The sequence below is a fragment of the Strix uralensis genome, chromosome 9, assembly GCF_047716275.1.
Source record: "Strix uralensis isolate ZFMK-TIS-50842 chromosome 9, bStrUra1, whole genome shotgun sequence".
Classification (NCBI taxonomy): domain Eukaryota; kingdom Metazoa; phylum Chordata; class Aves; order Strigiformes; family Strigidae; genus Strix; species Strix uralensis.
The window spans coordinates 27,905,511-27,931,694 of NC_133980.1; the positions used below are offsets into that span (position 1 = coordinate 27,905,511).

A 26,184-nucleotide genomic window follows, 5' to 3' on the forward strand; every position below is an offset into this window, starting at 1 on the left:
TTTTGGTAAGTCAGCACGGGGACAGTGCTCTCTGTTGAGGATGAAGATGTGAGGAAGGTAAGTGGTCGGATTGCTTGTTTTCCCCAGTATTTTTGAGAAGAAAGCCTGGAATTTTGGCTTTGGCAGGCTTGCTGACAGGTGACTGGGTGGCATGAGCTTAGCAGCAGCAGGGAAAGCAATTTTGGGACAGCAGCTGGAGATGAAGTGAACAATAACACTACCCCACCACTATGAGACAGGTTTTACTTTTTAAATTCAAAAATCCTTTATTTGCCAAAAGAGAAGAAAATACAAAGTAAAAATACAAAGATAAAACCATGCCAGCACAAAATGTCTCCAAACTACTTTTACAAAGTATGAGAACCTTTATTGTTAAATACTCAGTTTCTAAAACCATCACCCAGTGATACAGAGGAAAGATGAGAACACAAGGGTCAGCACTGTTTCTGTGTGTTTCTTACAGTAGCTCCTGCTCTTCACTGAGTGCATAGGCCTAAGACACTGCGATGTAGAAACACCATACTCCAAAAATGCTCACCATTAGCTTGACACTTTTCTTGGCCTTTCAGGCGTATTTTGTTTTAATAACTAAGCGCAGTACCTTGGTTTGAGTATCTCGAGCCGGCTTTCTTAAATCCTTAGTTCAGGTGAGCAGGAAGGTTGTCCGCAGCGTTTTCTGTAAACCTGAGACTGGAATTTCTTTCTCGCTCCCATGTCCGTTTTGCAACACTGCCGCTTGGTGGCAGCGCGGCAGAAGGGGCTTGGGCAGGGCCTGCGCTTGGCGGACCGGTGAAAACCCTTAAGGCAGCAATTGCTACTGAGGTTTTAGAAGAAGAAAAAAGAAAAAAATCGAGCTAGTACCATTCCAGCAGTAATTGCATGTGGTTGTATCGAGCCATATCTCCAATCTTAGTACTGCAGAGAGAGAATATTTGTGAATATAAAAATAAAAAGCAAGGGTTTTGTAAAGACACAGGACTTCTTTTTGCTAGACAAAAGCAGACTAGAGAGAACACATAAACACAAATGTATTTTTTCATCATGCAAAACTGAATTTTACTCACTTTTCTGACTACTGGTAAGGAAAAAGGAATCCAGCTCGTAACAGACTTCAGTGTGAGCTGGATTTGCAATGCAGAAGGCATGATCTGTCTTTAAGGGTATGCAACATCTAAAGTGGCATTGACAGTTGGAGACGGGAGGCAAAGTCAGAGTGAACTGGACTCTGACAAGTTTTGTGTGGTGATTCTTGGTTTTGCTTCATTCTAGAGAGCTCGCTGACCTCTGAAGCTGGTGTGTGTTGCAGCAGAGGAGGTTCTGGTGTCCGTGTTCACAAACATCCCTGTCTTACATTTTGACTAGCCAGAAAGAAAAGCTACGAATAGAACAGGAGTTCCCAAATTTACCTTGCTTACATACTGCAGGTTTAGCAACCTTCCATCCAGAGCAGCTGTGGGCAGGGCTAAGGCACAAATGGGCGTAGAATACCTCCTTTACTAATTCATCTGTGGCTGCTGAATTATGGTTATCTTCAATTGTATTAGTGAGAGAGAATGGATTTTTACTCCTAGAGTAAAGAATATAAATCACTCTACGTTTTGCACTGAGATCAAGCTGGGAGTGGCTTCTGTAGCTTGTCCTTATACTTACATTTGAGGCAAAACATTTGCTGTTAAGTTGTCTTTTTTTTTTCCTTTGATTAGACTGTTGTGTTGAACTACTAGAAAGCCTAAGTTGGGTTTGGAGTCACTTCGTCATAGCAGCAGTGAACCTCTGTAGAAGTGAGGGCCTTGGGTTTGGGGGCCAAAGGGCTCAGCAGACCAGCTACAAGCTTCTGGCTCAATTTACTGAAGATAAACCTTGAAAAGTCAACCTAGTAAGTGGTGATTTTTACCAGGCTCTGGATACTGACTTCTTCAGCCCTGCGGAGAAGGACTTGGGGGTATTAGTGGATGGAAAAACTGACTGTGAGCCAGCAATGTACACTCACAGCCCAGAAAGCCAACCGTGTCCTGGGCTGCATCCAGAGCGGTGTGGCGAGCAGGGCGAGGGGGGGAATTCTCCACTTCTACTCTGCCCTCCTGAGACCCCCCTGCAGTGCTGTGTCCAGCTCTGGGGGCACCAATGGCAGAAGGACATGGACCTGCTCAAGTGGGTCCAGAGGAGGCCACAAAGATGCTCAGGGGCTGGAGCAGCTCCCCTGTGAGGACAGGCTGAGAGAGTTGGGGGTGTTCAGCTGGAGAAGAGAAGGCTCCAGGGAGACCTTAGAGTGACCTCCCAGTACTGAAAGGGGCTACAGGAAAGGTGGGGAGGGACTCTTGATCAGGGGTGTAGGGATAAGACGAGGGGTAACGGTTTTAAACTGACAGAGGGGAGATTTAGATTAGATCTAAGGAAGAAATTCTTCCCTGTGAGGGTGGTGAGACACTGGCACAGGTTGCCCAGAGAAGCTGTGGCTGCCCCCTCCCTGGAAGGGTTCAAGGCCAGGTTGGACGGGGCTTTGGGCAACCTGGGCTAGTGGACGGTGTCCCTGCCCATGGCAGGGGGGTGGGACTAGAGGATCTTTAAGGTCCCAGCCCACAAACCATTCTGTAATTCTGTGATTCCTCAAAAAAAGGCACCAGTTCAGGCAGACTGGTGTGGTGTGAGGTGCAAGTCTGAATTGATTTGATGGGCTGAGTTAAAGCCCCTGAGCAAAAGACGTATGAGGAGGGAAATGAACGATCCTGAAGTGGTGGGTGAATAGAGAGAGCAGGAACAGAAGGAGGCTCAAGGTACGCCCTAGCAAGGAAAGAAATGCCAAACCAAAGAGCAATGCAACGAGAGTTGCTGGAGGACCAGCTCTTGAGAGCCCATCACGAGCTGCATCTGCATCCCAACATCTGCTGCTTGAGAACAGGGTGTCACTTGCTCAACTGGTGAGTCCTTGAGTCCTTCATCTAACTCCCTCCTTGTGTGAAAAAGAAATTGTGCATTCCCAGACTATCCATCCTTCCTGGAAAAGGATGTTGCTCTGAACTCCCATGAGGAGGGGGAGGAGGAATAGTATGTGGAGAGGTTGTAGAATCACCACCTGTGGATATTTTTCAAAACTCAGCTAGATGAGGTCCTGAGAACTTGCTCTAACTTTGAAGCTGGCCTGTCTTTGAGCAAGGAGGTGGACTGGAGACCTATGGAAGTCCCTTCCAACCTGAATTACTCTGTACAGCACTAGGAGAACTTCTTTTCTTTGAGGTGCAAGGGCTATCCCAGGTTAAAAACCTTTAAGAGACAATCACCAAGCTAGTCTGGAATGAGGCTTTACGTAATTGGCAAACTGGACATTCCCATACTGCTGCAATGCTGAAGTAACATGAAGCTTCAATCTCAGCCTAGAATGGGGTCAGGGTGTTCTTGTTCCTCTGAGGAATCTTTGCCTTTGGAGAGATGTAAAATTTTACCAAGTCAAGAGTAAAAGGCCACTCTGGACCTAGACAGTGAAGAAAAGCACTGGACAGCTTTGCCTATGTTCTGTCTGCTAAAAAGTGGAGAGCTGGTTTCAGTTAGTGGTTGTGCGACTGCCATCCTCTGTCTGTGTCTACAGTCATTTCCTAGCTGCTTCTGCATTTGTGCCTCTGCGGAATCATCCCCAGTAAAGCTTTTCCCCTCAAGGTTTTATAGTGATGATGGAGATGCGATTCAAACACCCTGGTGCTGAACAGAGCCACTCTTGTGTGCTTGTTGCATTCAAAGAGGCTTATCCTGGTTGGGTAAGAGTGCTCCCTGCTTACAGCCTTTATTACGGCCTGGAAGTTACCTTGCAGTGCCTTTTCTAATAACCTGGCCATCCAGAAGTTTCCCAAATAAATCCAGGATCCTGGGGGGTGTATATGCATCTGGATAAAAATAGCAGCTTTGTTCAAGAAAAAACAGATCTCCAAGCTCAGGACAACTGAAAACTTCCTCTCTTTCAGAGTCTGATCCTGAGGAGAGAGTTACTAACCTCAACAAGGCAGCAGTACCTCCCACCCGGGCACTGGGAGGCAGGCGTTACGCTTCGAAGGCTCCTGGAAAAGGTGAAGCTGCATTGTAGTGATCAGCCAATTACTTATTTGGTTATTAACACCCAGAGGTATCATCCAGGGATTATTGTTCCCTTGTGCTAGTATCTGTATGTGCACAATGCACCAGGCTAATCGTGTGCATGTGTACACACGAGGTATCTGTTAACTGGAGGGGCTCTGCCTGTGGTGCAGGCAAGGAGGTGCCTGCTTGGAGGGCTGATCCTGGTGCTGGCCATGGCCTCGGGGTGTTCTGGCAGGGATTCACGCAGGGATGTCCCCAGGAGGCACGGCCTGATATGCTGACACTGAGCTGAGAGGAAATCCAGCATATACATACCAACCAAGCGTTACATATTTGGGCACAATTACGATAGTTGAAATAAAATATGACAGCTGAAACCTGTCCCAAGCTGGAGAAGGTAAGTACCAGATCTATTTGTGTATCTCTGATGGCCAAAATTGAGGACTGGTAAGATGTATGTTGTAATTGCCTCCGTGCTGAATCACAGACAGCTACTCCTTGGCAAGGAGGAACAGCTCCAGCAGCAGACTCTGTGCTAGTACCAGAGCCACCAGTTGCGATTCTATGGGGAAAGCCAGTTTAATTTTGCACTTAAAGCAAGAATTCATTAGTGACAGTGTTTCCTCTCTGAGATGGGCCTACTTCATGGCTGGGAAAAAAATTTTTGGCAATATTACAGACTAATTCCTTTACCAGTTAAAGGATCCCTCCAGTAACAAATTTAGCACACTAGGTTAGGATTGGGTTTTTTTCTTCACCATCTCAGCTTCCAGGTTAGCAACACAAGAGAGGAGAACACAGGGAATGGATGGAACTGGTGCACACAAGACACAGCAGTTTCAATGCACCAGCTGAACAGCTTATGTCTCTTTTTTGTAAACATGCTAGAAAATACTTCCTACAGAGATAGAACACTAGCCTGAGGAAGATCTTCTTATGCACAGGAGCATATGTAGAAATTTTAACTATCTCTCAAATTCTTAGAGAAACATTGTATCATGTAGTGCTTTAACTGTCCATAGAGTCATACAAGTAAAATATGTCCAGTATCAACTGTAAGAGCGTGTGGTTTAAAGCACAAAAGGAGACTTCACTCTCCCCACGTGCAGGCATGTTGCCTTGATTTCCAGGACACTAAGAAAAAAACCCAGAACTGTGTTTTAAAAGATTTCTAGACATACATTTAAATTAAGTTAATTTGGCAGCTCTGCTGTCACTCCTGGTATAAAGTCAAGGGGACAGAATGGCACTGACTGAGAAATGACCACTGTAGATGTTGCATGCAGTTGTTACAGTTCATCTTTAGATGCTGGCATTTATTGCACATCTGGGGACATAACAGAATCTATATATAAATGAAACAAGGTGCAATCACCATTTTTAATGAGCGTGCACAGTAACACGTTGTAAAAAGCCTTTTTATAGAAATTACCTTATTGCAATTACACAGGAAGAGAAAAAGGGTTCTCAAGTTACAGTGTACAAAATAAAGCACATTGCTCCAATGACGGATTTAAGAAAAATCCCTAAATGTCTTGGGACTGAATTCTATCCAGTTTGAAAGATAATGATTAAATGTCTTCCATTTCTCTATGCTGAGAGATCTGAGATAACTAGTTTGTCTGACTTGTCTCCAGTTTCAGAGGGAGATAAGACTTCATCTGTGTCATAGTCTTCTTCAAATGATCTGCAAAGATAAAAGGTATGTCTTTAAAAGCTGTATTTTGGTGAAAGTGTTTTCAGGTAAGTTATTTCAGTGGCTACTAAAACAGCTGACTAAAATATAGTAGCATGCAAGATGTTAACCTCGAGGAGGATATTTATAAGGCATTGAAAACACTGCGGTAGTAATCAGTATTCTGAGAGCTGACATGACTTTGTGCTCCCATCCATCCTCATTTGTAATTTCCAGAATAACTCTTCACTGGTGTTCAGCATTATAAAATTTGAATCCAGTTTCAGTAACAATTGTCAGTATCTCACAGTAGCCTTAATAGTTCAGTGTAGAGATAAAGTCGTCCAGCCGCACACACATCCAGGCCCTAGAGGAGATTTGGCTTGCTCAGACCTGCTCAGAAACACCTGGTTTCCAAAGCCTCTTCCGGCTTAGGATATGTTTTGACATCCACAGAAGAACAATTGTGGCCATGCTGTCATGTTCCTCTCTCACTTGGTTTGAAGTTTAATATCCAGGTCTTAGCATTTATGGCCCGAGGAGGTTTGGCTGTGACTTCTCAGCTCCAGCCAGTTGCACTATTCGGGCAGGTTGGGTTCTGTGCTCTGCAGCAGAGGGTATTGCTCTGGGGCTCTCATCCCATTCCTATTCCTGAGAAGTGACTTTTTTTAAGATGTTTTCCCTCCAGTCTCAGCACACTACAGGTTAGTTTCTCAGGACTCCCAAGAAATTCACATTTTTTCTTTTGTTCTGAAAGCAATACTGCTTATGAAGGCAATGCTGCAGCAGGTGTTCCAATGGCGAGCACAGGAATAGCTCTGTCTGTTTGGTGGTAAACTGTGCTGCAAGAAGGTTAGCTCCTTTGATACCCCAGCATGGATGGTGCCAAGAAAGAACTGTCTATCGCTTCTTGTGCTCTTTTTCCCTTCCCTAACCCCTATGCAGGCACAGCAAATCCTTGGGAGCCTGTCAGCGTGGATGTCCTGCAGTGGGGAGGATTCCAAGCTATAGTCTGGTGATCCCTATGGGAAGAAGAGAGGAACAGCACAGAGATCTTCTCTTCCATAAAGAAAAGCACCTGCTTAGTAATTCTGCCACCTTCTGGATCCTCGCATAAGTGGGAGAAGGAAAACAATGGTCTGGATCCTCCACCAGTAACTGTTCTGATCAGGCGTGCAAGGTTGTGAAGAAGTGCACAACATGCAAACTTTGTGCTCAAGCGGGAGCTGTGGGGAGCCTGCACGGCCCTGCCCTCCCGGCATTCCCCACCTGGGAACAGCCCCTGCCTCTTCGTACGTGCCTCGGTTTCTCTGATGGCTCCTTGGTCTAAGATGATGCAGCTGAGGAAAACTTTTTATTTCTATTTGAATGCTGTTCTTAGGAATGTTCCTTTTGCATCCTCTTTTCCTTCAATTTTACCAACTGCAATTAGCTTTCTTCCTTTTTTCCCTACACATGGAATGTGATTTCTTTCCTGTATTGTTTATCTTGCACATTCACCAGCACTTGGAGCTCCTTTATAATTTTTTTTCTGGACTAAACCTTCTTGTGTCTGCTTCAAAAGGGGCTTCCCCACTGTCCTTTCCCCTCTAAGTTCTTTTCCACTTCACGTTTTTGCTCCTTAAGGCTCAACAGTGCCTGCCTTTCCCGTCTTGGAAAAAACGCTTTCCACTTTTATGTCTAGGAAGCATCCAAGGGACAGCTCTTCCACGAGATTAGCACTAAAGATAATCACCCACTCTACTTCCAGGACAGTTTCAAAACTTCACAGTCCCATAAATACACATATGGGCACATGTAGATTAAACGCCCATTCCTCAAGACTCAACCGTGGCAACTCTAGCTTGTTCAGAGAAGGCAAATGACTCCAGGAAATTCTTTGTCCTTCCTTCTGACATACACACATTTTGTCACTGGGTGGTTCAGCAATATACTTCTTCCCCCTTTTGCTTCCCTGTGCTGCTGGGTTCATTAAAGTGAGCGACTGAGCCATCAGCTGACTTGAGGGAGACAAGAAAAAATGGTTTAAGCTGCCTAAAGCAACATCGTCTGATCCTGTGTCTTTGTCCCACCTTGAGCAGGATTGCTCTGCATTGTGCCCTTGCTCCTTGTTGCTCAGATGAAGGGGATTCTTTCCTATCAGCAGCTAATAAAAGATGGCCTCTTCCTCTTTATTTCCCTTCCTGTGGAGAAAGGTTTCTTTCCATGAAGGCACCTGTGGCTTCCATGTACATCAGCTGGCTGAAACTGGTTTCTGGAACAGTGAACAAAGCAGTGCCCACTTCTGCCAGGCGGGCCATTGCCTGGACTGCAGGAAAGGATTTCTGCAAAACCAAGGCTTATATCTGCATTAAGAGCTTGTGTTGGTCAGATTCAACTATTGATTCTGCCTTCAAACACCACTCTGTGTATACATTCACCAGGGAACAGACTCTCTTCGTTAAATCTCATTCACAGATGTATAAAGCAGAGCATGGCTTAAGCTTCCAGGAAAACATGATGCTTCATTGCTGTCTTGAGCAAGATGACACCTTTCTCATCTTATTTTTGGTGACTGTAGCTCAATAGAATCACAGCATCCTTGAAGTCACTCCGAATATCCACTGTCTTGATGAGATTCCTCTTCAGGAGCAGTGCTCCCTCAAGGGCAAGCCTGCAGACAGCCGCTGACTGCCTTCAGAAACCTTTCATCCAGAGAAGCTACGGACAGGGCTCACTCACAAATGTGGTACACACTTACCAATTAATCTGTGACTGCTCAATGATGCTTATTTGCAAATGTATTAAGACAACAAATACCAGATTTCAGATTCCACCAGCTAACTTAGACAAAAATCTTCCAGTCTCTCAGAGAGCTCATAAATTGTCTTGGTTTTGTCCCCACTCCCTGGTTCTGTCATCCTCAGAGGACAGCAGAAACAACGTATGTGCAAAAACTCAATGCCTGTTTCTGGCAAATTTGTCTGGGCATCCAGCTCTTTGTTTTTCTTTTTCCCCTTCCTTTTTTCCTGCGTGGTCTGTTGCTATGCTCCACAAATGAGATCTAATCCTGCTGCCATGACTACAGAGCTTTTCAGGGGCTCTTAAAAGCAAGCAGCAAGGTTGCTGACATGCTCTTTACAGGAAGACACAGAGCTGTTTCAGACAGACTTCAAAAATCTGACATCACCTGCCACTTTCCCTCTGTTTGTGGTGAGTTCGGGGATTCATGGTCCTGCAAAGCTTTTATGGCAGACTCCTATTTCTTTTCTCTGCTGAGGATACAGGTGTTGCAAAGCAGCTGAAGGAAATACAGCAATTTTATCTTCCATCCTGTGTTACCTCATCTTCCATTGTGAAGGCCACAAAAAGGCAAGGCAGCTTAAAGGAGAGGAGGGAACAGCCCATAGCTGTTTGGATGCACATCACAGGGGGAGAGGGAAACATAGCTCTCAATAGCTTTGCAAATCTCTGTGGCTAATTAGTAGGTGCTACTGTTATCCCAAGCCATTTCCAGTGTGGGAAGTTTTGAAAATTATGCAGTCCTCTCAGTACTCTTACTTCGAGGGTTCTGCAAATACTGTTCAAGAACGGATGAAATCTTGAATCATGCAAGATTAACATGGGGTAAGCATTCTTTGGATGTTTGTTATATTAACCTGGAAACTTACAGACAAATAGTCTTAAGAGGATACTAACACAGACACAAATCTAAAAGATAATTATACTGAGTCTCTGTTAGGAGCCTCTGCAGGAAGCCCTTGCACACAGAGAGGTTCTGGAGCTGCTCTGCCTAAATTCATTGACTGTGAGGATAGCTGGAGTGTCTGTCTGTAATTTTATAGAAGGCTGCAAGAATGAGTGTAGGTATTGCAGAAACCAACAGTGTTTTAAAGAAAAAGTCTCAGCAAACTTTGAAAATGAATGAAAACACTGAAACACATCTTAGGAATAGCACAAACTAATAGGCATAAAGTTTGGCAGAAAGGAAAATTATTTGACTCAAGAAAGTCTCCGCTAAGTATAAATTTAACAGAGCTACAGCTTCTAATCTATGATAGTGTGACATGGTCAATAAACAGCCAAGACCAGCAAAAGTCATTTGATCTCTTTGTATGGTTGCCAAAAGAAAAAGGCTTTGTCCTTTTTCACAGCTCCCTTCGTCACTGCAGCGTGTGTAGCTGATTCAAAGGGCTGCCCACAAAGAAGCCCACGGTGACAAAGACACCAAGACTGCCTTTTGGAGCAACTGTTTCAGGCTTCACATGCTCCAGTGTTGAGTCCAAATGCTAAGTTCACTAACCCACTACCTTCTACTAAACCTCAGCTGGAGCCGTGTGTCCCCAGGGCAGCGCAGTGCCTACGCTTACCCTTCTTGGAGCTGTTCGTTCCCAGACTCCTCAGCCACAAGAATCTCGTACTCTTCAGCAGCGTATCTGTCCCAGTCAGAGGGTTCAGGGCCATCATTTTCAATGTCCTAAAGAGACCAGACAGTCAAGCACACTATGTCCATACCTCTCCACAGCTGTTGACAACAGGTCTAAACACGTGAAGCAGCAATTCTAGGAATAGTAAGCAACTGTACAGAAACAGCTAGTCAAAAGTTGCCTTAACTGAAAGATTCACAATTATCTTAAACTATTTTAACATCTGCACATAAATGACTACGAAAAAATACATCCCTCAAAGCTCAGTGTGTGACCTGATCTACCAACCGAGCCTGCTTCATTTCAGAAATGATGAACGTTAATAATTGCACATTTTCTTTGCTCTAGCTCAGCAAGCTCTGCATCTGTGCACTTTGTAATTGGTTAAAGAACTTAGTGATTTAAAATCTTTAATTAAATGTTAATTGCAACTGATCTTTTGAGGAACTCTTCAGAGTTTGCTAAATTTGGGCAAGTTTGAGAGAGGTTACAGAATAACATCCTCGTAAACATTTGGCCCTCTGCCATTTACTGTAAAATGGGGAAAATAAGTTTTCCCCCCTGGTCCCACTTGACTGCTCTTACGATGATCCAGTTTAAACAAACAAACAAACAAATAGGGTGGTTCTGGCTTGGGATATATTTAAGCCTTGAATCATGGAACCACAAAGTTCCTCTTACTTATGTGGGAACAGCTGGGAGGGAACCAGAGTTGGTTTTGGCATCCCCTCCGCTTTAGTGTACTTTGACCAGATAAGAGGCTTCTGGCAGACAGTCACATCTAGCTGTGGTCACATCTGATTTCACTGGATACGCAAGGGGAGCCAGAAGTAGGGACTTTATACCAACAGCTGACAAAACTCAAGTCTCATCCCACAGTTAGTGGTGAGCAACAACTGCAAAATACAAAAGCCACAATCTCCTCCTGTATTTTCTCTGCTTGGGAAGAGAGGATGATGAAGACAGCGCAGCCAGGCTGGTAATGAGGCACAATCTGCAACATCCAAACCTTCCATCTACTCTGCCACATATGTGGCCTGATCACGGAGCTGGCACCTCATCTGCCTCGGCCCCTGTCTGTCTCTTTGGTTCTGTTTAGGCTATGGGAAAACTGACAGTGCAGTTTTAAGGATCAGACCCCAACCCAGATGTTTAACAGATCTTCACAATGTAGCTGACTTAATTATGACTGCAGCTTGTAGGGAATGGAAGGAGACAAATGGGATCTCAAGTTCTGAATCTCACAGCTCCTTTCTAAACTAGGCAAAGCAGGTTCCCTTCTAGTGCAGCTCAGCCCCTGCTTTCAGCCTGCTGAGTCAGTGCAACTCAGCAGACTCTAGTCATTCTCTAGAATCACACACTGCACTGCCAGTGCTGGTGTCGTGGGATCAGTGATGGCAACCAAATCATAAAATAGCAGTATAACTTGTGTTGGAAGAGACCCAGGAGACCTCTAGTCCCATGCTCTGCTGAAATCTGGGTTTGCTATGAGATCTGATCAGGGGGCTCAAGGCTTTGTCCAGTCACATCTTGAAAACCTCCAAGAACAGAAGGTGCACAACCTCTCCGGGCAACCTGTTCCAGTGCTTAACTGGCCTACTTGTGAAAAAAGCTTCCTTATATTCAGTTGGATTTTCCCTCCATCCAGTAGCATTCCAAAGATGGGTTTGAGAAGGCCTGTATTTAGCAATAAAGGTGATTGATACCTTTTGCACTGCAAAGGGATCCCTCTGTTCATTGTCCAGATATTTCTCTAAATTGAAGAAGGTGTTGTAGAACACATGAGCCATTCTGCACCTCTTCAGGTCTCGCAGGGTTACTCTTCCTACAGAAAAAACCCACATTACTGTGCTTAGTGAGAGACTGGACCTGTCCTTTGTCAGTCTTATCAAAGTTTTCATTGTACCACCAGTATGCTACAGTATTATAAAATTTCTTCCCAAGTCAGTCAAGGATTTTAACACTATTCAATAAATGGGTAAGTTTAGGAGGCTTAAATGTCACATACACATGGAGATCTTTCACATTGATGTGAAATATGAAAGAATGTGAATGGGGATGGTCCAGTTTCATAATCTAGAATATTAGCACATCCCACAGCTGGAATATACAAGATTTGTTGCTCCAGTTCCAGCAAGTTCATTCACAAGGTCTCCTGGTTTAGTATTTCAGACCTCCTGTTGCATACGGCACAATAGCCACTGTTCAGACTTCAACCTTGTGCAGCAATTTCAGCCCCTATAGACGGGTTTCACAGTGACATTACTTTCTCAATCCACCATAGATCAGAGGATGGAAACTCCCATGGAACAGGACTTACCTTCCCTCTCTGGCTTAACGAGATCAAGCATCTGACACAGCAAGTCATGAAATGGCAGTGGTTCTATGCCCATCACTTCCATCCGCTCACATTGCTCCTCATAAAAGTACTCCAGTTCATACATGGAGAGCACTCCATCCCCATCCAGGTCCATGCACCGAAACCAGTACTCAATGCTAGGAAAAAGAGACAGGACTAGTGAAAGCGCAGCACTGTACTAGGGAATCTATATGGCAGAGATTGCAGCAATGCACGTTCCCCTTCCCCCATCCTCTAATGCTCTTCTGCCCAAAGGCTGGCATAAAACCAGGGATGAAAACACCCATTGAGAAGGATCAGGGCACAGGCCAATGCTCAAGAGTGCTTCCTGTTAGTCTCCTAGGTGGCCTGTGAACACAGCCATGCTCATCACCTGTTTCATCTGGTAGCTGGAGCAAGTGTCCACAGTGTTGCAGCTCAACCTGCTCACACTGGTTAGGGTGTCCCCACCCGATTCAGCAGCAGAAGTTGGCCGAATACAACCAACTGAACCCGGGACAATGGCTATCCCTGAGTGACCCTAAGTGAGTGATGAGGCAGACTTATGTCCTCTACTCCTTTATACAGAAGGCAATGCTTTCAGGCAGTTGCACTCTACATCCTCCCTTCACCTCTGTATAGTTCAATCCTGCATTTATGAATTGTTCTTCTCATTTTCACTCATAAGAATCCCTGTCCTAATAATTGCATGCAGATTTAGTTCAACTCTGCACAACAGGCTCCTACTAGCTGTGTAAACCAGACACACGGGCAGGTTTTAGAGTGAGACAGTGAAGTTTCCCTACAAACCCTTCTGTCCTGGTTTCAGCACTTACTACATGCCTGAAGGGAACACGCCTATCTGCTGCAGACATCTCATAGGTTTATACCCAGTGCCAGTGCTTCATGGCATTGGGTAACTGAAGGGATTGATGACAAGGGATTGATTACAAGAAAACTCTGCTTCTACACAACTTCTCATCAAGAAAGGCAAATGATTTGACCAAATGTTGACAGTAAGTCGTTTTCTTCCTAATAATCACTGGAACCCAGGCTGATGTCTCTTGTAGAAAGCAGTACATCATAGAAGTTTCTATAATCTTATCTGCTCATCGCAATACTTTTACTAAGACACAGAAACCATTCAGACCTTGTAGCACTCCTTTTGTCTTCCTCTGAAATCAGGAGCCACACAAAATCAGCATAACTCATGCGGCCTTCCTTTTGAACTTCATTGCCTCTGGAAGACACATGAGAAAAAAAAAACCACAACCCCAGATCACCAGGCTCCTGAATACTCAGTAATGTTATCAAACATATTTTTCAAAAGCACCAAATCACTGGTGAGAGAAAATGGGCCATCACCCATTTAGCCTGTACTCCCTGCACTCTGCAGCACCAGCCCTTGCATGCTTCCCCACAAGCACAGCATTTGCTGCCTTGCTGTCACTGCAGAGCTGAGGCTCATCTACCACGTCCCCTCCCACAAGTGCTGGGCTGTTTTACTTTTCTGAGACTTTAAAGCAGTGCTCTCCAGCTATCCCTGTGCCATTGTGGGGCACAAACACATGGTGCTTGCGTGTTCCCCTCCAGTTATGCCCAGCATGTTCTACAACAAAGTCTACAGTTGGTCATTCTATAGGATTTTGTAATTTGTTTTCTTAAGATAACAACTGGAACACCATGTTGGAAACCACTCTGATCAGTGGGGATTTTTGAGAGTATCTTACATTTCTAATCAGAAATACCTTTCACTTCTATCCCCAACCAGTATGCTATTCCTCACCTCACCACAGCGCCGCTGAATATTCGCTCGATAATCCTGTTTGATAAAGCTGGAAACAAAGAAAACACAGAGAAAATGAAGCTACAGGTCACAGGAATAACTGCGATCAGTTGTTTATGCTGAATCCACACAAAGCCATTTCCCGTTGCTAAAAGAATGCTCTATCTACATTGCCTGCCTAACCACTTTACTGGTCTCTGTTTAGCAGCATTTTGTAAAAAACAAAGCTGATTCTCCCAGTGTGCCTGCCTTTGTATCCTCCCAAACACTGTATTTCCCCACAAATATGGCAACTGTGTGTTATCTGGATTCCTGGACATGGGCAGTCTTACTCCTACTTTGCTGCAGTAGAATCTGTCACAAAAGCAAATCCTGCTGATAGAAGATGACTATTTCAGCATGTATTGCAAAAGAAGCTCAGTTATCAAGCAAAAATCACACACCAAACCCTTACAAAACACTTCCTAGCAGAGCACAAGCTGTGGCAATCCTGCTGCAGGGAAGGACAACGAAAAGCAAGCATCATTTCAGGTGAGTGGGAGGACTTTGCCAGCCAGGAAATGTGTGGGATAGATTGTTATGGCAGAGACACACGAGCCAAGCAGCAAATACCAGTCTTGAGCAGGATTTGCACACCGACCTCACCCTCCCAGACTGCTGACACACTCCTTCAGACCCCCCCTTCACTCCTTCTACACATTCTCCATCACGTCTGTAGCTCTGACACGCTTCCGAAACACCATCCAGGCAGACCCAACCCGCCGCACCCCTCAGATCCCCCGGGTGCAGTGCTGACAGGCTGCTTCTCCCCTTCACCCTGCCCACAGCACCCCTTCTATCTTTATCTCCCAGCACCCAGTGCTCTTAAGCCTCCTGTGCAAGAAATACTCCATCTTCGCATTCCCGCCTCTCAGCAGGGACCAAGTCTCCCATATCCCAGTCAGGCACTGCTCCATCCTCACCCCATCCAGCTCCTGACCCCTGTGACTGCCACACTCACCCAGAACCACCACGGCCTTCCCATAAACACCTGCACTCGGAACATGTGGGCTACCACACCACTCTGACAGGCACACATACTTACCATCACTCTCGCACCCCTTCCTTCCTTCTTACTTCAGTCCACTAGGATCTTAGCTCCTACCAAACGTTGTCCCCATCCCCAGAGCTCCAGCAATGCCTGACAACTTGTCACACCTCCAGATCCCTGTGGCCCTAACACACTACAACACTTTACCACACACTTCACCTTTCCTTCCACCTCCAGTCACACACTGTGTCCAAGCATCCCATTTCCCCAAATCTGATTCTCTGTCCCAGACCTACTTTCCCAAAAAGTGCAGCAACCACATGGAAGAATCCCAGAAGACTTTGTCTTTAGGATTAAACATGCTGGTCAATAGCTCAAGCTCTTATTCAAGACATTACATCCACAGTCGTACCAGGTAAGCACATGGGCATATCATGCTCTCAGAACACGGATAATCCTAAAAACAGCTGACGAGTGCCTCCATCTAGCACAACACATACAGAACAAATGCCTTTGGATTTTTTAGCCCTTTGTGGATTTGTATTCCATTAACTTATCCATGGCCCTTGAACCTTTGAAAACTCACAGCATCTGCTCAATTTGTGGAAAGGAGTTCCGCACTGAACTGAAGAGAGATTCTCCAGAGTGCATCTGCAAACTGAAATTCACTGAGCTTCACTGGACTCTGGAATTTCTCTCATTCGTAATGAGATTGCACTTCAGCAATCTTTGAAGTTCACATGGGCTTGTCCTTCTTGTCCCTACTTCCAAGTTCCTGCAAAACCCTCAGTAAATAAGCAGCAAGTTTCAAGACATCGTTTTAGCTTATCCTTCTGGTAGTGACCCACACGTGAACAGAAGCTCCCTCTCTAGCTACTCATCCAGAAAACAGTATGTACTGCATTTCTCTGTGTCTAAGCCCCTATAACTGTCTCTGTAAATCAGCATTTGTGTAAGAGATGGATGGCTCCATTTAATTGCTTTTTACACCATCAAATTAACCAAATTAAAGCTAGGCTTTACTCTTTAGTGGGAACATTCTGTTTTCAGCAATCCCCTTTGTCCCACCACAGCTTGCAGGCAGCATACCTTGATCACTGTACCTAGCCAGATCCTTCTGGCTGATGTAAAGATCATGGTCAGTGTCCAGCTCCCAGAATTTACAGTATATAACATAGAAGTGCTCATAGGAGAAATAATCTGTGATCTGATTTATGTCATCTTCTTCTTCCAAGAGAGCAAGAGTCTGAAAGAGTACAAATAAAGTGGGAAGTTAAACCTAGACAAAGAGGCAGTTCAGCAGCTGAAGTCCTCCAACCTCTGGGGAAGTTGGGTGAACACAGCTCTGAGAGCTAATCCAAAATACAGCCTTTCTATAGGAGATTTTGATGCTGCATTCCTTAAAAGGCACTTATAGAGCATCTGGCCTGGCTATCCTGGTTAGCATATGTATACACAATATTCGTACCACTTCTGTGAACAATTTCTGCTAATTTCCAGCTATAGTGAAGAGACAGAGAAACAAGAACACAACTGCTGTCTCAGCTGGGATCCATTATTTGTGAAACATTTCTGACCTGCACCAGAGACTCTTAGAGGCATTTACAACAGCAAGTTTACAGTTCTCCACAGGAACTGAGATATATCTTCACACATCACACATCCTTGCCTTGCTCCCAAAGGGCAAAATCAAGTCTTGCTCCAGACTCATTCCTGGAATGGGGAAGGAGGGATGGATCCCAAGCAGATCAAACCAATCACACTGATTTTCCTGGACTGCCACTGACAGGAATTAGCCTGGTTTAACTGGGAGGCTTAGACAGATTTCCAACCATAACATCTGTTAACATGTCTTGTTAGAAAACGTTTAGTGACAACATCCTTGTTTCATTCCCACTTCACATCTACCTCTGTCCTCCCCTCCACCTTCCCACTGACAAGAGAGTATTGCATGTTTGCCTTTCTCCTAGTGCTGAGGCCACGGGATACCAGGCAGCCTTTTCAGTCTAATAAATTACGGCTGCAGGAATGTGAAAAAGCTCATAGACTCAAGGGAGCTATAGGTCTGTCCTCCCCTGCCCTCGCAGCCTCTCAGAAGGGAGGAGGTGAAAGACAGCCTGAGTGCTATCCCAGGGAGTTGTGTCTCTAAGCAGGCAGGCTTAGTGGCCCTTCTACCCATAACCATAAAAACAGATGCAGTGCTATATGTAAGCACCGACGGTTCAACTTTCAGCCATCTCCACATCCAAGGAACCCACCTGAGTCTCAACAAAACTCTCACATCATGCTATCTACCAGGTTCAGCGGTTGCAGGCAGGGACAACAGGATGGCATTGCCAGACCTGCACTATTCTGACTTGCTGATGCTCAAGTCTAAAAACCTCTGATCAATCCCTCACTAGCCTCTTCAGATTTTTTGTGGGTCTCTCCATTTCTTTGCAGATGATAATCACTTAGGGAGGTTTTTCAGTAACTAATTATTTTCTTTTACAGCTCATGCCAAAATATACCATTTAAACATGCAGCAAAGAGCTGTCCAAGCAAAATTACGGTCCCAGAACTGAATTTCCCTGCTGCAGGAGATGAAAGGCAGAGTAGATATGCAAGGAGAAAAAGGGGAAGAGTGTATAAAGGGAGAAAATGAGTGAATAAAGAGGCAGGGTAAGTTGGATTTGTTTATAACAGAGGTTAGGGAGGAACTGGGATCAGAGGGCTTCGACTGGGATGAGACAATCCAAGGGAGCACTGATATTTTCATTAGTTGATGTGATCAGTGGGGCAGAAGATATCTGAAAGGAGGAAGAGCATGAATTCATGCTTGAGGCTTTTGAGGAAGACAGGACACTACATCTGGAAAGGAGAACAGGATGTAGTAGGAAAGTTTCACCGCTTTAGCTGAGTCCTTAACTTTTCAGCCTAAAAAGTTTCTGGCTTTTTAGGTCAGGCTGGAGGTGAGCAGCCTCAGACAGTTTTAACCTTTTGCTCTTTTGGGCAAAATATACAGAGAACAGAGATCCAAACCCTGAGAACTCTGCCCAGTGTAAGGCTACATCACAGGGATTTTAACAAGAACTAAGCTTCATTCTGAAGAATGAAGACTTCCTTTTGAACAAGTCTACAGCAGAAGCGGAAATCAGCTCATGAGATGCACGGTCTTGCAATTGCACAGCACAACATGCCTGACCAACTGTCGGCGGGCAGACTGCCGGTTGGGAGTCAGGAAATTGGCTGTCCTACCCACCGCGTAGCACAGGCAATCCAGCAGCTACTCTTGGCTGCTCAGCGAGCCACTTCACACAGGTGCACTGCTGTGTCTTGCTTCCCTTCCCCTTTCACTAGATCAGGAGTCAAGAGCCAATCTGCTCGATGTAGCTTCAGAGAGGGTGCACAGTCACCCCTTGGCCTTCTATCAGTGCACTCCTGGCTGCTTCCAGGCCCTGGTCTTCTCTCATCTCAACTCAGACACAGCTCCTTCACCAGCTCCAGCACTCTCCTGGCACTGAGCGCTTGGCCGACCTCCCCACAACCCAGGCACAGCTCCCTTGCTATACGGTACACAGCTACAGGAACAGAGGGATGATGCATTCTGTACTTGTTCGGGCAGAAACAACATACTTGCAAGAAGTTGCTTTTCCTCAGCTCTGTTAGAGTGATCTTCCCAGACCAGGATCGATTTACTGTGTAGAATATTCTCTGTATAACCTGCAACACATGAATAGTGCTCTTAAAATCAACTCCTCAAATATACCAGTTCAGGAATTTAAATACAGTAATTTTATTTATTCACTCATCCTAGGAGGACTTCTTCTTGAAAACTGGTTTGTGATCTGCTTTGTAGATACTACTATCCTTAATTCACTGTGCAGTCTGGAAGTGACATTTGTTTCTGAAACAGTATTATCTATTTCCACTGCGCAAATATTTTCACTGCTCTTACTTCACAGCTTCCACCATGCAGATGCATGATTTATGTAAGGCAATATGTTCAAAGTGCTCTGAAATGGAGTTTTTCAGGTTTTAGGCACTGTAGCTTGCATGGATCTCACCTGATACAGTGTTCTGCACCAGGAAAAAAAAAATCAGGACTTGTGAAGAGGAAGGAGGACATGTAAATGAAAGCCACAATGGCTGTCTGACCTATTGTGTCTGTAACAATGGCTCATCCTCTGGGTGGCTCCACTGAAAGTAAGCAATAGAGATTATCTGTCTGCATTTATCTTAGATAGGTGTTAACCTCATTTGTCTCCTTTACTGATCTGCCTTTGGTGAAAGTGAGTAAAAGCTCTCGGACTTCTGAGAGCCCAAGAGAAACAGTTCACAGTATAAAACCGAGTACACTCCCCAGTACCTAAAAAAGAGTAAGCTTGAACCCTTCCTAGTCCACTTCTTGTTAGCTTGTCAAATATCATCAAAAAGTGAGGAAAACGCAGATGTGTGATCAAGCACATGCAAGAGGGGAAACAACAACAAACATCTTCAACAAGAGAAAATAGAAATACAATTAATTTGACTATCAGCACTGAAATCTATGCAATATAATTCTCATCAACCAAACCTAATACAAACAAACCTTTGATGTCCTTTCTGACATTATGTTGACATATTATCCTAGCATTCTGGTAAAGCTTAATAGTGCATGCTATTCCAACACAAAAATTAATTTTATGCAGTATGGACATTATAGGGATTAATCCAGTTAAATTAAATGAGATGGCTTTGTTTCTTAGAACTAGCTTTGAGTGGGCAATCACCATTTAAGAGCCATGCTTTGACTGTCACACAAGCACTGGTTCTTAGTCCAGAAAAGATCTGGAACCAAGAATGAAGTTGTTGCTAACAGTCTGCTTTGGGATACACAGATTAGTGAGGCAGTAAATGCTGGTGAGCACAAGTAATTTTGAGAGCAACAAGAATGATTTGAAGACTCAAAATATATTCTGAAGAGAGAGAATATATTGAATTTAGCTGAACATGACACCTATCACGGTCCTTAAAAGCCTACATGGGGAGATATGGGACAGCAGGAGGACTTTTTGTCTCTCATGAAATACATAAGCAGAAGCTGAAAATCAGCCCAATTCAGACAGATAAGAATGCACTACTTTTACACTGCCATTGCTTAACCACTGGGACAACTCCCAAAGAAACACTGCAGGCTCTTTATCACTCCAGACTTCAAAGACAGATGTCCTTCTAAAGTTGGGTGTCAATTCAATTAAAAACAAAACAATCTGTTCTAACTATAGCAGTCACTGAGCAATGTTCTATGGCCTGTGTAATGCAAGAGGTCAGACTAGGTAATCACAATGATCTTTTCTGGTCTTAAGCACAATGAAAAAGCTGTATGTTTGTTTCTTCTTTAATGCCTCTGGCAGCTGCTGCCATTCTGGACTCTATTTTTGGACTTCATTTGGCCTTTGCTTCCAGATTGCACAACAGCTCAGAGGATGAAGTGAATCTCACCTTGTACATAACTCATTATCACACCTGACAACTTTGAAGCAATGCTTAAAGATACAGTGTTTCCACACCATTCTAAGGACTCAAAAATAACAACCCTAAGAATCTGAAAAAAAAAAAAAAGACCCCAACCAGCAATTTTTCTTTGCCTGCAGGGTAATAAAAGACAACAAAATATCCCCCTGATCATGACATGTAAGAAACTGTTCCTGTATCAGACCATATTGATAAAGATGTTCTATCTGCTCTCTCCTCACCTAGCTGTGAAAATAAGGCATTCAGAGGTAAAGTGGGATCTCTTTTACCATGTCCAGTCACTCAGTACAGGCTTTATTATTCAAATAATGGTCCAGTTTCAATGGATAGTACATAGTGTATTTATCAGTATAAAATGTCAATACTTCTCTCTTTTCCAGGTTGTGAAAATCAAGCTGTCAAAAAAGGCATTTGGGAAACATTCTAGAACATAATTACACAGCCCGAGATGATTTACAGCATTCAAGCCACACTTGTCAGTTATGCCTTACTGAAAGCCATAACTGGCTTCATTTTTCCCAGCACAGAAGATTATTTATTTTGAATTCAGTACATATGCCTTTGTAACAGGGAGCCCCTTCCTATTTGTCCATTATTCTCATGTAATCTACCTCCAGGACCCAAACCACTGACAGGTCAGTTCTAGACCTTTCCCCAGTCTTCCCATAAAAGAACAAAAGCAATACCATTTCTGGAAAAACCCACAAAGCTTTATTAAATCCTGTAGGCCATCCTCCCCTTGTACATTCACGTTGGTAATACTGCGTAAGATGAAGCATTTTTCAACAAGCAATATGTTTTGCCAAATTGTTTTTTTAGTTGACTCAGCTTTTCAACAACAGCATGCAGTGCTAACTGAGCCTTGTTTGAATATTCTGGGAGAAGTCACATTTTAAAGCTTTTACAATAAACACCATGTGATATTCTGCATCACCTTCGCCAGCTTCAGAAGTCTGTCTCTGCTGAAAGAAACACAAGTAGTTTAGTATACTGGCAATACAACAGCTCACAGATACTGATACAGATTAAATTACAGCCTATTGTATCCAAAAGGCACCTCTAAAAGGTGCAGAGGTAGGCAAACAAAAAATTGAAACGTGCATACACATCTTACCCGTACTAGACTGTTAGCTTACTCTCCAGGTGATTTCAACCAAGTGATGCTGTATCCAGCAATGAACACAAAAGCCAGTGTCTCCTTACAGCCCTCATCTGTAACACACAAATAAAATGTAATTCTTGCCCTGGCAGCAAATACAGCATTCTGTCACTGTAAATAGGTATAAGGCACTCTACCTTGAAAGGATCAAAAGGATCCAAGTAGTCTCAAAATCCAAGGGCAAAGCTTTTTCCTTCATTACCTCCTGGTGGAAATACTGAATTTTGTAACTTTAAAAAGAGAGAGGTGCCAAACTCTGTGAAAGGAGATGTGAGAAACAGGAACTCCTGGTATCAGAGAGAAGAGCCACTGCTGAGGCGGGCCAAGTACTGCCACTCCAGATGGGAGCAACCTGACCCAACAGACTGTCCGTCTCCCAGGGTCTTGACTCTGCTCCAACTCAGTGATCTGCCAAGGCCAAGCATGCTGAGCTCAGAAGGAATCCGCCTGTCAGCACAGACACCTAGAACAGCATTGCCCTGCCAGCGCGAGGAGTCTGTGAAGGACATCACAGCTTTATAAGATTCGCAGCTACACACCATTCGGCCCAACCACAAGCATTACTGTTTCCTGGCTGCCTGGGAGCAAGCTTAGGAAGTCACCTCTGCCAGAGTATTGTGAGTAAGGGTGCCTAAAGACTCAGACTGAAGTAGGGAAACACAGTGGAGACAAGCAGAATCAAGAATTACTGAAGAGCTTGATGTACTCATGAAGGGTCCAGATCTGTGACTGCTTTATGGTGGTCACACAAGACCTCTCCCAGGCACAAGGGAAGCTGTGGAAAAGGACAGAAGGAAAAGGTGTTGCCTTTTTTAGTAGCAGCCTGCCCTTCAGTTACCTTGGAATGTGTTAGGTTTGTGCATGGCGGGGTTTTGGTAGCAGGGGAGGGGGCTACAGCAGTGGCCCCTGTGAGAAGCTTCTCGAAGCTCCCCCGGCTCCAAGTCACACCCACCTCTGGCCAAGGCCGAGCCAATTAGTGACAGTGGCTGCACCTCTGCAATAACCTGTTTAAGAAGAGGAACCTGGGAGGAGGAGTTGGAGTTGTGAGGGAGACACATCTGCAAACACCGAGGTCAGTGGAAGAAAAGAGGAGGAGGCTGGGGAGACGCACCGGAGCAGAGACCCCCCTGCAGCCCGTGGTGAGAGGACAGGCTGTGCCCTGCACCCGTGGAGGTCACCGGGGGAGCAGATGCTGACCTGCAGCCCGTGGTGGACCCCACACCGGAGCAGGGGGCTGCGCCCGAAGAAGGTCGGGAAGACTCTGAGGGCAGCCCCTGCTGGAGCAGTCTGGTGCTGGGAGGGCTGCAGCCTGTGGGAGGGACCTACACTGGAGCAGTGCAGGCAGAGCTGCAGCCCCTGGGAAGGACTCACATCAGAGAAAGCTCGTGGAGGACTGTCTCCCATGAGGGGGAACCCACGCTGGAGCAGGGAAAGAGAGTGAGGAGTCCTGCCCCTGAGGAGGAAGGAGCAGCAGGACTGACTGCACCCCCAAACCTCTAACACTGCACTGCTGCAGGGCAGAGAGAGAGAAATAGGGAGCAAAGCTGAGCCTGGGAAGAAGGGAGAGGTGGGTTGTATTTCTCACTATGCTACTCTGTTAAGTGTTGTTGTGTTAGTGTTTGAATTAAATGTACATTCTTTTACTTCTCCTAATGACTCTCTTTTGCCCATGACCATAACTGGTGAGTCATCCCTCCCTATCCTTATCTCAATTCCTGAGCCTTTTGTTGTATTTTCTCCTTCCCAGTCCTGAGGGGGAAGGGGCGAGTGAGCAGCTGCTGGTGCTCAGTTGCCCTCTGGACACAAACCATGACATGGAACCTCTGCTTCACACAGCTGGTGTCTCAGACCAAAACATGCGTTCCACCCCAATAAGGTCCAGAAAGTGCAGCAATTGCTGCTTCACGACACCAAAGGTAATCATTTGGCAGATTACTCTAGAAAGACATTTGTTTCTTGCCTTTATTCCCTCCTTTAGACCATAAAAAATACAGAAACAGCATGTGACTTAAGAGGAACCTGGAAAGGCAGACGCACAGAACTGCCTTTGTCACCAGCCAACAGCCAGCACAACCACAAATTCCATCTTGATCCACTCACCAGCAAAGACAACTGCTTGATACTGCAGTCAGAAACTGATGCTAGTGTGACCTTAAATCTTTCAGCTCTTACCCCCATGTACTTTAAACACCAAATACCAGAGTACATGTGCCACAGACACCTTCCACACTTACCCATTCATGTGCCTCCATAATTCCCTGGCCATTGTTGCCCCTATTCTGGCCAGTTACTACATTTAATGTATCTGTTGTCTTGCTCCATGGGTACTAAATACGTTGATAACACTGATGTTCACTGTCATGTTCAAGTACATCTAAAACATTTAAAATTGATTCTTGTTATACATTTCCATAAAACATTAGTGTGACAGTTCAGGGTTTGCCCAGACCAACAGTGTCTTTCTGCCATCTGCTCCTGACAGGAAAGGAACTGTGTCTGCCAGTAATTTCCCAGCTGCCAGTATGTGGTGCAGCTGGCCCCCATGCAGACCCTGGCAAGCAAACAGGAGAAACTTTAAGCCCTAGAGTCCTGTTGGGATACAGCTCCCATCAGGTCTGTCATTTATGTGACTTTTTTACCACTGCAGAGATAGAACTTCCTAACATTCATACCTTTTATCCAGATTCATGCCCAACACGAGACAAGCTAAAGGCTTAAAAAAAAAAAAGTACCAACTTAGTCAGGTAAAGCACTGGTCTAACTGCTGACTGCAAAGTTGGAACAAAGCGACAGAACAAAACCCAACAATAAACAGTAGTCACAAAAGCTCAGAGACTCAGAAAGACTAGATAGGCTTTCTGGCAAGAGCGAGAGGCAGGACAGTTGGGTGGTAGGCCCCTGTGTGCAACAGATGCTTTGTACCACGGAACAATCACAGATTCTCTGTGCCTAAGTGACAGAAATCTACAAACATACAGCCTTCCAAGTCTCAGAATTAGGGGTAAATTAGCAGCTCTCAAAGACCAAAGAAGGACCTCTCATTTTCCTTCATCATGATTAAAGGCCAAAAAAAGTTGTTTTTATAGATTTGCTTAAGACCAGAAAGAATCATTATTAACCTTTGAATAACCTCTTGTACACACAGGCAGATTAATTTTTCCTTTAAGTAACTCATTGCCAGTAATATGACACACCTATTTTTTTTAATTTGAAATAACTGAAGGATTCACTGATGGGAACAGTGACAAATCACAAAGGGAGGGTTGGTACAACAAGATCACAAGCAGGAGACCAAAGGAGAGAGCCTACCGTTGTAATATACCGGGAATGGAACTCCGGAGCATCTTTCAGGAACGTCAGGCCAGGGTGTGTTTCCACCACATCCTGCAAGATAAGACCAAATGAAATAGATTTTCTTCTCCTTTTAGTGTCTATAAGTTACTGGGTTCACAAACCAATACTTTTGCTTACTTTTGAAACTGTATTTGCAGCATTAACAATAAAACTGAAATGACATCTTTTAATTTATAAAGTGAACCTTCTAGAATTATAAGTAGAATACATTTTCCGGGCAATACGCACCTGTTGGGCCATTTTGATTTACTTAAGGACAGAAAAACAAAGGAAGAGAGTTAGTGAGTAGATGAAAACTCATTTTCATTGAATGAGACAAAAAAACTAGTTGACCATGCAACTATCTCCTCTCCAAGATATTTTTTTTTCTCCATTCATTGAAGATATTAACATTGATTAGAGATAGGTGTCAGAAATAAGCATTCCCTGAAAGGTTGAGAAAATTACCTTTTATGTCATCCACAACAATGACAGCTCTTGTGAGCCTCAGAATGCATAGATATATGATCAGTGCTTTTCCAAAATTTACTTGAACTATCTGTGAAGATGCCTCTTTCTCAAGATTAGCTTTTTGGAAGCCAAACACTGGCTCACGATGCCAAATTTGCCAGGAAACGCATGACCAAAAATGTGGTGAAACTGCTCAGACCCTGAATGTATCAGTTCAGATACTGTATGAATCAATGTTTGCGTAATTTCTACATGTCTGACTGCACTTAAGAGTTTTCAAAATTTTGTTTTATCTATACCATGACATGGCAAAGGGATAGAGTGCACACAGTGCCCTTAGGGGTATGATATCAGCAAATTTTGGCCAGTTTAACTTGAAGTCTAATATGATGGTGTAACATTGCTAGCCTCTGGTTGACTGACAA

The 26,184-nt window shown here is 44.5% G+C and overlaps 1 protein-coding gene across 3 annotated transcripts in view; it reads right to left on the minus strand.

Moving 5' to 3' along the window:
- Positions 1–240: 240 nt before the first annotated feature.
- The window catches only part of PPP2R3A (protein phosphatase 2 regulatory subunit B''alpha), a 62,766-nt gene continuing 36,822 nt past the window's right edge, over positions 241–26,184 (minus strand). For all 3 annotated transcript variants that reach the window (XM_074877933.1, XM_074877931.1, XM_074877934.1), the window contains 9 exons: positions 25,265–25,339; positions 18,916–19,002; positions 16,390–16,546; positions 14,271–14,319; positions 13,635–13,724; positions 12,467–12,642; positions 11,853–11,971; positions 10,090–10,196; positions 241–5,752 (listed from right to left, as the gene is read on the minus strand). In XM_074877933.1, coding sequence (XP_074734034.1) covers positions 5,656–5,752; positions 10,090–10,196; positions 11,853–11,971; positions 12,467–12,642; positions 13,635–13,724; positions 14,271–14,319; positions 16,390–16,546; positions 18,916–19,002; positions 25,265–25,339 — 957 coding nt within the window. In that variant the 3' untranslated portion in view covers positions 241–5,655. The remainder of the gene's footprint in view (positions 5,753–10,089; positions 10,197–11,852; positions 11,972–12,466; positions 12,643–13,634; positions 13,725–14,270; positions 14,320–16,389; positions 16,547–18,915; positions 19,003–25,264; positions 25,340–26,184) is intronic.